This window comes from Osmerus mordax, chromosome 18 (genome assembly GCF_038355195.1).
Source record: "Osmerus mordax isolate fOsmMor3 chromosome 18, fOsmMor3.pri, whole genome shotgun sequence".
NCBI lineage: Eukaryota > Metazoa > Chordata > Actinopteri > Osmeriformes > Osmeridae > Osmerus > Osmerus mordax.
Window position 1 is genome coordinate 2242814 of NC_090067.1, and position 17255 is coordinate 2260068.

General features: G+C 49.0%; 1 protein-coding gene across 3 annotated transcripts in view; it reads right to left on the reverse strand.

Annotated features, from left to right (window-relative positions):
• Positions 1–17255, reverse strand: part of LOC136962087 (collagen alpha-1(XIV) chain-like) — a 67317-nt gene that overhangs the window by 37158 nt on the left and 12904 nt on the right. For 2 of the 3 annotated variants that reach the window (XR_010878885.1, XM_067255718.1), the window contains exons 1-2: positions 1602–1647; positions 1240–1382 (exon numbers count right to left, since the gene is read on the reverse strand). Coding sequence is in view for 2 of the 3 variants with exons in the window: in XM_067255718.1 (XP_067111819.1) it covers positions 1240–1329 (90 nt within the window). In the remaining variant the exon portion in view is untranslated. Of the gene's footprint in view, positions 1–1239; positions 1383–1588; positions 1652–2458; positions 2592–3638; positions 3779–4535; positions 4663–4943; positions 5084–6684; positions 6815–7623; positions 7770–9221; positions 9510–10464; positions 10627–10872; positions 11038–11581; positions 11702–12691; positions 12851–17255 lie in introns of those variants that run through there. The other variant, XM_067255719.1, reaches the window with a different exon arrangement.

Here is a 17255-nt window from a genome sequence, read left to right on the forward strand (position 1 = left end):
CCCTGGGTGTGGGGCTGAAGACAGCTGTCCCCTGGGTGTGGGGCTGAAGACAGCTGTCCCCTGGGTGTGGGGCTAGACAGCTGTCCCCTGGGCGTGGGGCTGAAGACAGCTGTCCCCTGGGCGTGGGGCTGAAGACAGCTGTCCCCTGGGCGTGGGGGCTGAAGACAGCTGTCCCCTGGGTGTGGGGCTGAAGACAGCTGTCCCCTGGGTGTGGGGCTGAAGACAGCTGTCCCCTGGGTGTGGGGCTGAAGACAGCTGTCCCGTGGTGTGTGGGGGCTGAAGACAGCTGTCCCCTGGGTGTGGGGCTGAAGGACAGCTGTCCCCTGGGTGTGGGGCTGAAGACAGCTGTCTCCTGGGTGTGGGGCTAGACAGCTGTCCCCGTGGGTGTGGGGCTGAAGACAGCTGTCCCCTGGGTGTGGGGCTGAAGACAGCTGTCCCCTGGGTTGTGGGGCTGAAGACAGCTGTCTCCTGGGTGTGGGGCTAGACAGCTGTCCCGTGGGTGTGGGGCTGAAGACAGCTGTCCCCTGGGTGTGGGGCTAGACAGCTGTCCCCTGGGTGTGGGGGCTAGACAGCTGTCCCCTGGGTGTGGGGCTGAATGACAGCTGTCCCCTGGGTGTGGGGCTGAAGACAGCTGTCCCCTGGGTGTGGGGGCTGAAGACAGCTGTCCCCTGGGTGTGGGGCTGAAGACAGCTGTCCCCTGGGTGTGGGGCTGACAGCTTGTACAGAAATAACATGGTGAACCTACAGGTGACTGTTCCAAGTCCAGTTCCAATCAAATGTTTTTAAAAGTCATCCTACTTTTTAGTTCCACGTTAGGTAACATGAAGGATGTAGCTGCGGGTTTGTACCAGCATAGCTGTTACAGCTGTTATACCTGTTTAAGCTATTTTACGACACCTGGTATGGCACTGTATCTGATAGGCTACTTTAAACCTCAGGTACATCATGAAACCCTCCATGGTTTAAACCCAGGGTAATAATGTATGCATCGGTAGCTTGAGGGATGTTATGGCCATTTGATTTCCATTTCTTCCTATTTCAGAAACCACAACTAGCCTCCTAAAACCTTTCTCAATATTCTTGATGTGTTCATTTTAGCAGCAATTCCATCCAAAGCAACATCTTGAACCTACAAGCTCCTGACCTGCAGTCAAAAGCTCTAGTGTGGTATAGCTGTCCCGAGTACAGTAAAGTGTCAGGGAAGGGGGTGAAGGTCAGGTTAGAGGTCAAAGGTCTCACCGTCTCCTCGGCACGGTTGCGGCTGGCCGTGGTGTAGGAGAGGCGGTAGTTCCTCACGTTGGGGTCCTGCATCTCCCAGGAGACCAGCATGCTGAAGGTGGTCTGGTCACTCAGCCGCAGGTCTCGCACCGCAAACCTGGACACTGGGGGGAGGAGGAGGGAGGAAGGGAGGAGGAGGGAGGAAGGGGGAGGGAAGAAGGAGGCGGGAGGAGAGGTGGAGGAAGCGAGGGGTGAAGGGTAGCGGGGGAAGCGGGGGTGGAAGAGGAGGGAGGTGGCAAGGGAGAGAGGGACTGAAGGGTTAGGGGAGGAGAGGGAGTGGGCGGAGGCCACAATGTAGAGTGAAGGAAACAGGGAACAGTTACCTGCTTTCGCTGTGCTGTGGTCTTCACAGTGGTGGTGGTGGTTTTTCTCACTACGGGCAAAACAGTGAGTGCATATAAATAAATGAGTGATAACTAAATAACGAATACAATGGTAATGCAAAAGAATTTAAGGAGTTCATACTGAGTGAGCTTGTCCGTATATTTAGAGTGGTGTGGTGGAAATTTGGAATATAGTTATAATGTGTGTGTTTTATATATGAGGAATGTGTTTTAAGGAAGTCTAAAAGTTGGTGAAGAAGCTTGATACAGTGAAAGTTTTATAACACCTAACTAGGAGACGTGAAATCTAGGGACGGGAAGTCTGGGTGACCTGGGAGAGTTCTTGTCACCTGGGGAGGAAGAGACAGCTGGGAACTGATCAAGCTGCTCTGACCCTTCCTGTTGCATGGGTGGTGTTAATTAAATACTTGTTTGAAGATGCCCACAACAAAGGACAGTTGACATTTGACTGATCAACTTCTGTGGCTTTAGTATCTACTGGTTTGGGGAGAGATGCCACATCAAAGAACTGTGGGACACTTGGTATGGAGTCAAACTGTCACTGAGCAGTGCTGACCAATCACAGAGTTTGCTACATTGATGGATTGACCATCAGAAGAACCATTTGATCTAAAGTTTATATAAGGCAGGGTTTAGGGTTGTTCTTCATCACTCTTGCGAACGATCTGTGGCTAGCACCTCCTTCGTTATGATCACAAAGTACTTTGTTAATTCTTAATTTGTACAAGCAAAATACATTTATTGAAACCGCCATCTCTTGACTATTCAAATCTACACAGTGCCACTAGAATTTTTCCACAACAGTGGACTGTCCCTTTAGGGAGCGCTGGCCGTACCTGTGGACTCTAGGATGGAGACGGAGTCACTCTCCGCCTCATCTCTGTACACAGCAGACAGAGACACCTCGTACTCTGTCCACGACCTCAGCCCTGTCAGCACGTAGCTGTTCACATCCCCATCCACCATCACCTTGGAGGGAGGGAGGGAGGCAGGGAGGAGGGGGAGAGGGAGATGAGGAGGGAAGGAAGGGGAGAGAGAGCAAGAGGAGAGGGAGGGAGGGAGGGAGGGAGGGAGGGGAGGGAGGGAGGGAGGGAGGGAGGGAGGGAGGAGGAGGGAGGGGAGGGAGGGAGGGAGGGAGGGAGGGAGGGGGAAAGGGAGATGAGGAGGGAAGGAAGAGGAGAGAGAGCGAGAGGAGAGGAGGGATGGAGGGAGGGAAGGAAGGAGGGAGGGAGATGAGGAGGGAGATGAGGAGGGAGGGAGATGAGGAGGGAAGGAAGGGGAGAGAGAGCGAGAGGAGAGGGAGTGAGGAGGGAGGGAGGGGGAGAGGGAGATGAGGAGGGAAGGAAGGGGAGAGAGAGCGAGAGGAGAGGGAGGGAGGGAGGAAGGAGGGAGGGAGATGAGGAGGAAGGAAGGGGAGAGAGAAGCGAGAGGAGAGGGAGGGAGGGAGGGAAGGAGGGAGGGAGATGAGGAGGAAGGAAGGGGAGAGAGAGCGGGAGGACAGGAAGGGAGGGAGGGAGGGAGGGAGGGAGGGAGGGAGGGAGGGAGGGAGGGAGGGAGGGAGGTGGGAGGGAGGATGGGAGGGAGGGAGGGAGGGAGATTTCTATCAGTAGTCAACAGGAGGAACGCTGCTGGCCGGTTCATTTCTCCAGAGAGGCAGACAGACACAGGGCTGCAGTGATTGGCAATTATCTCAACTGCGTGCGAACAAACAGAGAGAGACAAGCACATACACTGATGGAATAAGAGTCTAACTGATCAACACTGGTAGACATGCATCAGACAGACAGACATGCAGGCATGCAGAGAGACAGACAGGCAGGCAGATAGACAGACAAAGAACAGACACACTGTCATCCGTCACAAGAGTTGACAGACAAATCTCTATAAAAGCCATACAGCCACTACACACACACGCGCGCTACATACACACACACACACACACATAAACCTCCACCTGCCTCCCCACACACACACACATGCACACCCCCGCCTGCTCGCCCAGAGCCCCACCCTCACCTCCTTGGTGTCCCCTCCCTCAGCCAGGCTCCAGATGAGCTTGTAGAAGACCACGTCAGAGGCTGCATGCTGCCAGGAGACCCTGAAGCTGTCTGTGGACACCTCACTGCTCCTCAGGTCCACAGGCTCCGGAACAGTCTCTGCAACACACACACAGATAGGCACACACACACACAGGTACACACACAGATAGGAACACATGGGTATTAGCATACTCACTGGACTAGAAGCCTACTAGACCAGCAGAGTACTAGCGTATGTTGTAGTTTTCTTATCAAATCTAACTAACTAACTAACTAATTAGCTAATTATATAACAAATCAAGTATCTGACTGACTAGCATATCTCACTGATGACTAACTAAATAGCTGACGGACAGGTCTTACCGACTGACAACCTAACTAGTTCACTAGCTGACTGAATGACAGATCTTACTGACTGACTGAATGAATGGCTGATTTTTTTTAACCAACTAACTGACTGAGTATCTGACTGACTGTCTATGACTGACTGAATGACTAACTGTCTAGCTGACTTAGTACCTACATAGCTGACTACCTATCTACCTGACTACCTATCTAGCTGACTATTTATTTAGTTGACTATTTATCTAGCTGACTATTTATCTAGTTGACTACCTATCTAGATGACTATTTATCTAGCTGACTATTTATCTAGCTGACTATTTATCTAGTTGACTACCTATCTAGATGACTATTTATCTAGCTGACTATTTATCTAGCTGACTATTTATCTAGTTGACTACCTATCTAGATGACTATTTATCTAGTTGACTACCTATCTAGATGACTATTTATCTAGCTGACTATTTATCTAGATGACTATTTATCTAGCTGACTATTTATCTAGCTGACTAGCTAACTAGGAGTGTCTTACTGGTGGTGAAGCTTTCGGTCAGGGGCTCGGCCTGGCCCTCATCATACAGAGCAAAGATGGCCACCGTGTACTCTGTCAGGGATGTCAGGTTCCTTAGCAACTGCGTGGTCACACGGCTGACCTCCAGCTAGGGTCACATGGTAACATGACAGGAAAGGGTTAAAGCTCAGCAAGGAAATAGATCACCAGATAAAAAAAATGTCTCTTCTCTATCTACTTGTGTAGAATCGTTCTCGAAACTGGAGGGAAACTGATTTTTAGGTTTGCATGTTGGTGCCTGAGAGGAAACTTGTTGCTTACTGTATAAGAAAAAGCTGGCACATTCTAGAACCCGTCGTTCCCCTGGAACACTCGGGGATGACAGTTCCCTGAGGAGCTATTGGCCGGGAGCTGTCCCAGTTCTCTTACCTCATTGGTCTGCACGCCGCTGGTCTTGACGTACATGATGCGGTAGCCCTTGGCCTTCTGGGAAGCGGCGTCCCAGCTCAGGCGGGCGGAGCTGTGGGTGACCTCGGAGAAACGCAGGTTCCTGGCCGGGATGAGAGGGACTGGGGGAGGGGGGGGGGGGGGGGGGAGAGAGGAGGATAGGAGGGGTGAAGCAGAGTGTAAATATACAGTACTATATTACAGGAACATTAATTATTCTCCTACACCCTTCCCTCACCCTTCTTCACTCTTGTTGTTAGCTGTCACTCCCTTGGGGGGTGGGGGGGGGGGAGTTGTGGGGGGGCGAGAGGAGTAGAAGAGGGGGGGTGAGAGGAGGAGGGGGGGGTGAGAGGAGTAGAAGAGGGGGGTGAGAGGAGGCGGGGGGGCGAGAGGAGTAGAAGAGGGGGGGTGAGAGGAGGAGGGGTGGTGAGAGGAGGAGGGGGGGTGAGAGGAGTAGAAGAGGGGGGGTGAGAGGAGGCGGGGGGCGAGAGGAGTAGAAGAGGGGGGGGTGAGAGGAGGAGGGGGGGGTGAGAGGAGTAGAAGAGGGGGGTGTGAGAGGAGGAGGGGGGACGAGTGGAGTCGTGGGGACTCCACTCGTCCACTTCGACCTAAAACATCTTTGGCTAGCCGTATTTGATTAATTTCACAACATTATTTCTGGTTTACTTAAAGCCCAAATAGTTTTTTGTTGTTTCCGAACATAAACGCAGCCAGGAGCGTGGTTAACCCGGGTAACAGAGGTCTTATTACAGAGCACATGTGGACAGGAACTGAGCTAAAATTTCAACACCAAACTGAAGCACGTAAAGGAACTCTCCGAAACGCATCCGTGCCGTGCAACTGTGTTGGCAGCAGACCTGACTGTGCCTAGGTGTCGTGGCTTGCCCAGACAGCCTGCCAGGTCACGTGTGTGTGTTTGAGTGTGTGTTTGAGTGTGTGTGTGTGTCAGGGCATGACAGACAGGGCCTGGTGCCATGTTTTCAAGGTGCAGAGATAGTAAATCTGCTGTACCTGATTGCTAATTAAATAATATGATGTGTGGGCGTGGGAGCAGGGATACACTTAACATCCCCGTGTTCATGTGTGTGCATGTGTGTGTTCCGTGTGTGTGCCCATGTGTAGGTGTGTCTGTGTGTGGTGCGTGTGCATGTGTGTGCATATGCGTGTGTGCATGAATGTATACATGCATGTGAGGCAGGGTAGATTCTAGGATCAGACCTTTAGGGGTGCTCAGGCCCAAATGAGAATGTGACATGGATAGAGTGCCTTGCAAAAGTGTTAAACCTCCTTGCTAATAAATCACACATTTTACTGGATAACAATTAATACATTTATTTATTATTAGGCAAAATATTGTATGAATGAGAAAACTAAGAAAGTCCCTTTCTTCATGAACTACCAGCATCAAATGATAATAAACAATCATCATTTTTGAATTTTTATTATTATAACTTTTAGGGGTGCTGAGATGAAATGTAGGTGTGCTTGAGCACCCCTAAAAAGAGTCTAAAATCCCCACTGACGTGAGGGCATGTGTGTGTACATGTGGGCACACGTGTCTGCGTGCATGTGAGTGTGTCCGTATGTGTGGGATTGCATGAATGTGTACGTGTGTATGTGTGTGCGAGTGCATGTGTGTGTATTGTGAATGCATGTGTTTGTGTACGTGCATGTGTGAGTGAGTGTGTGTGTGTGAGCGTATGTGTGTGTGAGTGGGACTCACGCGTGGTTTCCTGGCTGGTCATGGGGTCGCTGGCCTCTTCTCCGTACATGGCGTACACTGTCACCGTGTACTCTGTCTCCGGGGTCAGACCCTCCAGCTCCACCTCATTCACCGTGTCTGCCACCTTCACCTGCGCACACACACACATACATACACACACAGACACAAAGACACACACACAAACTGTATCAGACTTGCTGTGCCCCACCTATCTCTTTTGCAAACACATACCACAACAGGCACTTGACTGTAGAAGACATGCTCCGTCTTTCTCATTCTTTCATTCTATCTCTCATCTCTTTATCTCTGTTATTTTTCTCTTTTTTCTCTCTCTCTTTCTTCTTTCTCTCTCTCTCTCTCTCTCTCTCTCTCTCTCTCTCTCTCTCTCTCTCTCTCTCTCTCTCTCTCTCTCTCTCTCACACACAAACAGGCAGTGCTGGGTTCTGTGCCTGGAGGGAGAGTTATTCAGTAATGGGTCCTAACGAGCTGGGTGGAACCCAACTCTGCCCTCCGGTTACCTTCTCCTCTCTTCCTTTCATCCCCCTCTCCCTCCAACCATCTCTTTCACAACTGTATACCTATATTACAGTGTAAAAATGTATTTACTCCCCTCTCTCTGACAACCTCTCCCCCTCTCTCTCTCACCTCTCTCCCACCCACCTTCCCTTTTCTCTCCTCACTCTCTCTCTCTCTCTCTCCTCTCTCTCTCTCTCTCTCTCTCTCTCACCTGCCTGCCCTTCTCTCGTTCCCTCTCTTTTTCCTCTTTCGCCCTCACACCAACTCCCCTTATCTCTCACTCGCTTTCACACCTCTACTCTCTCTCACCTCTCTCTCTCTGACCGCTTCCCCTCCCCTTCTCTCTCTCCTCTCCTTTCTCTCTCACGTCTTTAGCCCCCCCCCCCTCACTTCTCCTCTCCTTTCATCTCCCCTCTCTCTCACCTCCTTCTCCTCTGCGGGGTCTTCGTCCGTCAGAGGGGCGTAGAGGATCATGTATCCCGACGCGCCGGCGGCCATCTTCCAGCGTGCCCTCATGCTGCTGTGTGATATGTCAAACAGCTCCAGGTCGTTCACCATAGGCAGAGCCACTGCAACACACGGGTCAGGGGTCAGGGGTGAAACTAGGGTCAAAGTGGATTCTGTATATTACATTTTATTCGTTTTTTTCCAAAGAGACATACAAATGTGCATTCAGAAAGTAAAGCAGAACAGTAAACCAACAGACTCCATGTGTTTAATGGTATTGGCAAGTAGTTACTAAATCCTTCACCAATGTAGCTGTTATTTGTAATCTCTTTGGCATGCTGTTAGTCGAAACAGTTTGTCACAAAAACGGAACCAGAGTTGCGGTGCGTTACGGAAAGTAAGAAGAAGATTACTTGTGACACATCTACATGTACCCCTATTTAACAATCTCAAAGTGGTAGCCCCATTTTTTTGGTTTTCTGTGTGTGTACGTGTGTGTACGTGTGTGTACGGGTGTGCAGTGTGCGCGCGTGTTTGAGTATTTATGTGTTGGTATTTGTTTGTTTGTGTGTATTTGTCTGTGTGTCTGTGTGTATCTGTGAGTGTGTGTGTGCGCATGTGTGTGTGTGGTGTGGGTCCCTCCCCTCGTCGGTCTGTGTCTGTGAGTGACAGTAGGGGGACAGTCACAAGGCCCATTAACTTTGAGACAAGGTCAACTGGGTACTTAGTGTTCCCTTGCATCAGAGAGAGGGGAATTCATCAGGCAGGAGAGCTGTCTGGAGCCTGGAGGAGGAGGGCCCCTGCCTGGGCCCCAGAGGGCTGGTCCACACACACACACACTCACACACACACACACTCACACACACACACCACTGAGAGGAGTGAATACAGTGTCAAAACAGTTCACACATACATGATCCTGGCAAAGTCACACACGCATACACACACACACACACACACTGTAGAGCCAATTAGAATCACCACAGGTGGCAGGCGGTATCCAGGGGTGGTGCAGCAGAAAATAAAAGGAGGTGATCAGGGTTAGTGTTTCTGTCAGTCCAACATTAAGATGTTTCAGTGAGCGTCACAGCTAGCTTATTTCTGTCAATAACCCTTAACCCACCAAGCCCAACACGGGTTTATAGACAAGCAAGATTCACCTCAAGTCTTACACTCTCACTACAGCCTGACTGAGATGTGTTTCAATGCAGTCCACATGTACAAGTGAGTTTGGCAGAATCGTTTTTTATCATATGTTTGCGGCCATATTTTCTGACTAGGGCTACACTCTTCAGTGCATATGGATGCGTGAGACCAATCAGAGAACAGATGTTTCAAAACCTCCTCCACAGCATCCTATCAGTACGTGGCACACCAATTAAGAGCACGCCCAGCCTTTTACAGACAGATACGTAAAAACATGCTGTAAAAACAACCGTGCTTCACCATGTACGCGTGGTATAGCTAACCAACAACGACAAACACATCGCACGTCAGAATCGACAACAACAGCTGGCGCTGATGACGTCCGGACAGCCCGCTGGTTGCGAGCCTGGCGGTGGTGTTGGACTCACGCGTGGTGGCGCTGCCTCTGAGGGCCTCGCTGGCGGAGCTGGCGTAGATGGCGAACACGGCCACCTGGTACTCGGTGATGGAGTTGAGGTAAGAGAGCGTGACCGTGGTCTCCGTCCCCGGCACCACCTTCTCCTCGGGCTGGCCCCCGCTGGCGGGGTAGTACACCACGCGGTACTTCTCCACCACGCCCGCCGCCGCCGTCCACCTCACGCGGAAGCTCCGCGCCGTGATCTCGGAGGTCACCAGGTCGCGGGGGGCGGAGATGGGCGTCACGGGGCCGGTGTCGCCTAGGGGATGGGGGCAGGGGACAGGGAGGAAAGAGGGGGAGGTGAGAAAAAGGGATAGAAGAGGGAGAGAAGAGGGAGGGAAAGGCGAAGATTAGGAAGATGCTAACTAAATATGATGCTAATGCAAACAGAGTTTACAGTCGAGTTCTAAACTTGTGCACGCCACTATTTCTGTGAAGGGTTTGGAAAGTTCACAGTAAAGTTGTAAATTGATTATTCTAGTCTAACCTAACCGGCCTTGGCCGGGTTTCCCAGATTCGTTAAGAAGCTCTTAACGCTAAGAGCTTCTTAGGAGCGTTCTAAGAGCGTTTTAAGAGCGTTCTTAGAACGCTCTTAAGAAGCTCTTAGCGTTAAGAGCTTCTTAACGAATCTGGGAAACCCGGCCCTTGTCATGCTGCTCCAGACAAACCTGCAGTAAAGTTTACAGCAAGCTGAAAGTAAAGGTGACAGCCAAGTTTAAAGTCAAGTTTAGAGCCATGTTTAAAGTTTACAGCAAGCTGAAAGTAAAGGTGACAGCCAAGTTTAAAGTCAAGTTTAGAGCCATGTTTAAAGTTTACAGCAAGCTGAAAGTAAAGGTGACAGCCACGTTTAGAGCCATGTTTAAAGTTTACAGCAAGCTGAAAGTAAAGGTGACAGCCACGTTTAGAGCCATGTTTAAAGTTTACAGCAAGCTGAAAGTAAAGGTGACAGCCAAGTTTAAAGTCAAGTTTAGAGCCATGTTTAAAGTTTACAGCAAGCTGAAAGTAAAGGTGACAGCCAAGTTTAAAGTCAAGTTTAGAGCCATGTTTAAAGTTTACAGCCAAGTTGAAATCAACAATTACAATCGAGTTCAAAGTTTACAGCCAAGTTTAATGTAAAGTTTACAGCCAAGTTTAACGTTAAGTTTCCAACCAAGTTGAAAGAAAAGTTTACAACCATATATGTTTACAGCTTACAGTTTACAGCCAAAATATACCTTTGATGACTTTGTCGAGCTGCTCCACGCGCTCACACACAGTCTTGGTGAGGCCCTCCACGATGGAGTTCATGACGGCGAAGTCAGCCACGTTGTAGACGTGCGTCTCCTGAGGAGGAGAGGCGATGGCCTTCAGCTCGTTCTCATCTGCATTCTTCACACCTTCACGGAGAGGAGGAGAGGAGAGGAGGAGGAGAGGAGGGAATGAGAGAAGAAGGAGAGGAGGAGAGGAGGGAAGGAGAATAGGAGGAGAGGAGGAGGAGAGGAGGAGGAGAGGAAGAGTGTTGACACGAGTAATCTAATGTAACTTTTGCAGTCGTTAGGTAAATCATTCAGAGGACAGCTATGCCTCTCTCTCTGAGACACGTTGAGAAGGCCTCAAAGGATCTATGGGCTTCAGCCTCCTACCGATGGCGAACAGTTCAATCCCAGCATCCCTCAGGCTCTGGGCCGGGGGCCCAACGTCATCCTGAGACTTGCCGTCGGTGATCAGGATCCCAATCTTGGGAACATTGGACCTGGACCCGGACTCAGCCTTGAAGCTGTTCTCCAGGATGTAGGTCAGAGCCAGGCCTGCAGGAGTCAATCACACCAACCAATCACTAGCATGAATCACATTCATGAGTCACATGAATCAATCCCATGAATGGATTTACACAACTCATTTGCATGAATCGATGACATGAAACAATTGTGTGAGTCAATTAGAAGAATCAACCACATGAATCAATCACACTCATGAAAGACATGAATCCATTACATTAATCAATTACATAAAAGCATTGTTGTTACGAAATAAAAAAAGTATTTTATAAAGTAACATCCGTAATGAATTTAATACTCCTAAGAGAATAGAGGTCAGGAGTACTTCCATTCACAAACAGAAAGTATCAAACATAAAGCAGAAAGGGTGTCTATTTTGTTATTATTACACGTTGTGAAGCAAGAGAGTAAAATCAACTACGATTTCACCCCAATGCCGGCCGCTGTGATGTGTGTGTGCGTGTGTATGCGTACCACGGCATGATGTGTGAGTGTGCACCCCCTGCATGCATGTGACCTCTGTGTGCGCGTGTGTGTGTGTGACGTGTGTGTACGCATCGGTGTGTCAAGGTACCTGTGAGGGTGTTCCCTCCCTTGTAAGGCAGGTTCTTCACGGCGTCGATGACGGCATCTTTAGTGGTGAAGGCGTTCAGGTGCCACTCTATCCTGGGGTCTCCACTGTACTGGGCCAGCCCTTCCGACACCACAACACAAACAGGAGGAACACTCCAGTATGAGAACACAAACAGGAGGAACACTCCAGTATGAGAACACAAACAGGAGGAACACTCCAGTATGAGAACACAAACAGGAGGAACACTCCAGTATGAGAACACAAACAGGAGGAACACTCCAGTATGAGAACACAAACAGGAGGAACACTCCAGTATGAGAACACAAACAGGAGGAACACTCCAGTATGAGAACACAAACAGGAGGAACACTCCAGTATGAGAACACAAACAGGAGGAACACTCCAGTATGAGAACACAAACAGGAGGAACACTCCAGTATGAGAACACAAACAGGAGGAACACTCCAGTATGAGAACACAAACAGGAGGAACACTCCAGTATGAGAACACAAACAGGAGGAACACTCCAGTATGAGAACCACAAGAACAGAACACCATCACAGTGTGAGAACAAGAACAGAAATAGAATGATCTGATTTGGATTCTGTCACGACCAGTTCCAAATCAAAGTTCATACAATGAGATAGAGGCAGACACGTTTATTTAGGACCGCATTGACTTCACTCTCAACATAAACACACCCTCTATTATCTACTAACTTAATGTTCATGGAACCACACTGGACACTCTATGTGCGGTCTCAAGTGACAGTGGCTCAGGGTAGACGGTGACAGTATTCTGTTGAATGTTGCACTTGCTATGTAATGCCTAATGTATAAAGACTATGACTTGGCAGAATGTTCTGTATTCTCTTCGTTGTGATTGGTTACTTTATATCAGAAAAAGGGTTCACTAAAGTTGAACTATTTTAAACGTCTGCGCTCTGCACAAACAGCTTGATAAGGAGATTACCTTTTCGGCAGATGGGCCGCTTCCAACTGATTGACCAATGAGTCAGCGATGCGGGTCTTGTCACGTTAGCTAAAGTTATTCAGTATGAAGCATGTGTTTGGTGTGTGCTTGGTGTGTATGTGTCCAGCGCTGACCCACCGATGCGGGTCTTGTCGAACTCCACGCTGAAGGCGCTGACCAGCTGCTCCAGGAAGCTGCGGACCAGACGGAAGTTGATGCGTCCGATGCTCCAGGAGCCGTCCACCAGGATGACGATGTCAGCGATGGCCGGAGTCTTACACATGAACAGGTCCACCGCTGAGGACACACGCACACACGACACGCACACACACGCACGCAACAGACACACACAGGCAACGACAGACAGACACACCCATACATACATACATACACATATAGAACAACACAGACATACACAATGACAGACACACGTACACACACGCAAACACAGACACACACAAAAATATCACATTTCCATACAGATTATTAAAAATGAAGAATCCCCTTACTGGGAGAAGACAATAAAACCACTGAATGAAGCACATAAGTCCATATGACATCAGAAAGTAGAGCAGGAAAACACCCATCAATGAAAACAACCTTAACACCAGATCACTATAACATCTACACCTCCCAGTTTGATGTGCAGCTCAAGTCCAACACACATGGTGTTTCAGCTCTTAACATTATTTTTTTATTTTTTTACTTCACAACTACACAATTCCCAAAGTGATTCGTTTCCTTGATCGACCTATTACTGTAAGGAAAGACACCGTTCAATAATGAGGTAGCTGTTTATTCACATCACAAGGTCGAGCTCTCAGCTTTGACGCTCTGGGGGAGAAATGACGACGGAACGATTACAAGAGCTGGTTCAAAGAGCGTCACAGGACGCAGTCATCCTCCCAGCGCGCGGCTCTGGGGCGGGACTCGTTGGAGCCGCTGGGATACCGGGTGACTGTTTCCTGTTCCCCTGGTTGAGAGAGAACACAGTCAACTCACCACCCCTCTCTGGGGCCCGTCGCCCCTAACCCTGGGGAGTAAGAGACACACACCGTTAGAGTTCAACCGCTCTGCTGAGACGCTGATCTACTCCACATTGGAATCAAAAACATAAAAGATGGATGAGAACACACACTGAAAGTCGGATGTTTGTAATGGTGGATTTGTATTCATTCAGCCGGTGCAAAAAGATCCAAATAAATCCAATGCTACAGATAATCAGGGATCAGAAGTGCACAGTTCTGATATGTCAGTGGTTAGAACCGAGGATCCCTCGCTGTATGTGGCCAGACCTAGATTTACATTTAGTCATTTAGCAGACGCTCTTATCCAGAGCGACTTACAATAAGTACAGGGACATTCCCCCGAGGCAAGTAGGGTGAAGTGCCTTGCCCAAGGACACAACGTCATTTGGCACAGCCGGGAATCTAACTGGCAACCTTCAGATTACTAGCCCGCTTCCCTAACCGCTCATCCACCTGACTCCCTACAGATACAGTAACAGGAGCTGTACTGTAGACCTCAGGGGTTCTACCTGACTCCTGCGTTCCCTGGGATGCAGAGAGAGAGAGAGAGAAACCGTGTCAGGCTAGAACATGTTACTGAATCCAAGGTGAACGAGGAATGGCATTTCTTCTCACATTCATTTCATTTGTCATGGACAGAAACATACTAGTCTATTACTTCCTACAAGTCTGTGCAGTGTTGGAATTCCAGCTGCCAGACTGGCCCAGAAAAAGCCTTCAACCAACCGCCCATGTACCTGGCTACAAACACACACATCCAAAGGCTGCACAGTTCCTGAGGGCTGCTTGGTTCGCCCTCCGAGCTGGCGCTTGCTGTATCGGTCCTGTGGTGTAAATGTACCGAGTGGGATAAATCAAGTGCCGCACAAGTGTTTGACGTCCACCTGCTCTACTCTGGGCTGCAGCACCCTCAAGGTGTACACTGCAATGTGCCAATACAAATGATGATCCTGAAGGCTAAGCCAATAACTAATGGCAGGCTTGGCAATGGGAGTCTGGGCCTGATTGTGTGTTTATTAAGTTGGCATTGGAAAGCCAGGGAACCCAATTATCCTTGCTTGCCTGGCCAGTACTCAACAAGAACTGTTAAAACCATTAGTTCCTCTAGGTCCAAACTCAGGAACGATCTCTGTTGTGGAGGACTTTGAGTGAGAGAAACCCAGTTTCTACATATTGGCTGTCAGCTGTCAGCCATCTCACACAGCACATGCATGTAGTGAGGAACATACTGAGGAACATGCTGAGGAACATGCTGAGGAACATGCTGAGGACCAGCTGTCACGCCAGCCTCCCAACCAGCCAGCCACCACAGCGCACATTTAATATCAACAAACTTACTTGTTATTATAATAAATAACTGCCTGCTGCAATTCCCCCTTGGGGACCAATTAAGTACCTCTACCGACAGTACCGACCATAGTACAGTCAGATCAGATCTACTAGATAACAACCTCTCAGACACACAATAGACACAATACAACTGAGGAAATGGTGATAATATCAACATTATTGTAATGACTGGAACCACAAGCCGAGGGCCACCACACACAGCCAGTCAGACGTTCCAGCTGCAGCCGGTCAGAATGTCAAGTACGATCCCTATCCTCCAGGTGTCTGTCTCTGTCTTGTGTTGCTGTGTCACTGTGTGGAACATGATGGCTCACTGTGTGGACAGAGGAGATAGGAAGAATGCAACAGGAGCGTGTGTGTGTGCGTGCATGTGTCTTTGTGTGTGTGTGTGTGTGTGCGTCTGTGTGTGTGGTGTGTGTGTGTGTGTGTGTGTGTAAATCAACAATTATTACAGTGAAGGAAGGGTGATGGGGCGATGTGACAGGACCATTCTATACAATGGCTTAGAGAACGCACACACACACACACACAGTACTATTCTCCTCACCCTACCAGTGGTGTGAGGTTGCGGAGAGAACAGTGAAACCCAGCTGTAGCTGAGGAGCTGGTCAGACATCTGATTGTGGCATGTCGCTATGGGTACCTGTGGCATCCATCCTTCCCTCATCAAACAGGTGCAGGGCAGAGATAACGAGGCCGTGGGCTGGTCGTTAGCTGCACCCAATGGCATATTTCACAACAGACAGTACGGACTAGCTAAAGAGAACGTGCTCATGGGAACATGTGCAGAAGAACCCTCTGACTTAAACGAGTTCAAGGTCCAGAACGGTCAAGTTTATTTGGTGCCGAATTGAGCAAAAATAACCTTTCAGGATTCCAAACAGCCTGTTACAGTTATAACAATGGTTATTTTCCAGAAGCTTTTCAGAGTGTCTACAACACCTCTTCTTTTTGGAGTGTTCCTCCCCATCCTTTACAGAAATGGCTGGGCCATTTGTCTTTCTGACATAAAGATCTTCTGGATAGACACACACACACACACATACCGGAGCACCCTTGTTCACTGTGTGTATAATACTGTAGCTGTAATATACAGTATGGAGAGACTTTTGCGCTGTCAGTGAACAGGAATCCTCCTGTATGTGTGTGTGTGTGTGTGTGCGTGTGTCAGGATCCTGTCTTTATCTGTCAGTACCATCCGGTGGAGAACAAACACGCGGCAGACAATGTGACAGCGTACTGTTGTTAAATGAAAAACCTGTGGGAAATTACTATCGTCTACAGGCTTTATGTTAATATTCACATGCACTTATGTTGCCAAGAAAGAAAACAATTATGACACCAAGAGACTGGTGATGTGACAAGAACCCTGTATAAACTGACACCGTCAAGAAGGGGAACACGCATGCCCACTTACACGTTTGCACAAACTTACACTTTCATGACATCACTCGACCCCCCGCCCCCACACACAAATACAAATTCATTGCACATCCCTCTCCCCCACACTCGCACAGAGACACACACACCACAAAGGCCGTTTTCTTCTGAAGACCATGGCAGGCTGTTGGAGGAGACTAGATGGCTAACCACGGGAACCAGACTTTGAATTCCACAATCTGAGCTTGGTCGTGTTTTGCCTCCATGTTTGTGCAAAGTAAAGCCAGAGGCTCCAGCCAAGCTCCCCTGTACTCACTTCTCTCACTTTCAATTTCCCTGAATCAACATTCCCTCTTGCCCTGACTGCTGTGGCTTGATCTGGTGATCGTTCATCGTGATTTACAGCACTGTGCTGGGAGCGAGTCAGCATTGAGTGGGCGGTTTATTCATTCTGACTTGACTCTGACTTGACTCTCAAATTGTGGATGAGACTGAAGACTAGACTGTGTGCAGAGCTAGAACACCACGTGAACAGGGGCTCAACTGCTAGAAGACCTGGAAGCATCTGGTGTTACGACACCTCCCACATGAGTTTAATTACGTCATTAATAACACGTGCTCCTGTGGGGGTACAAATGTACTTTCATACTTATATAAAAGTTACTGTGTGTCTATAGGTTTGTGTTTAATACTCTTCTTAATGTAATAATAAACGTTAAAACAAGGAAATACAGGAGGACAGGGATAACCGAGAAAGCTCTTGCAAACAGCGCCAGACTCTGGAAGTGACAAGTGTCCAAGGTTACAGAGATAGCAAAACTATTGTACCTCAGGTCGTCTACCTGGTTTCTGTCACACAGGACACAGGCAACCCCTCCACTTCCCTCCTCTTCCAGACCATTCCTCCCTTGTGGTTTTCCTTCCGTGCTTACTTTTTCTACCAA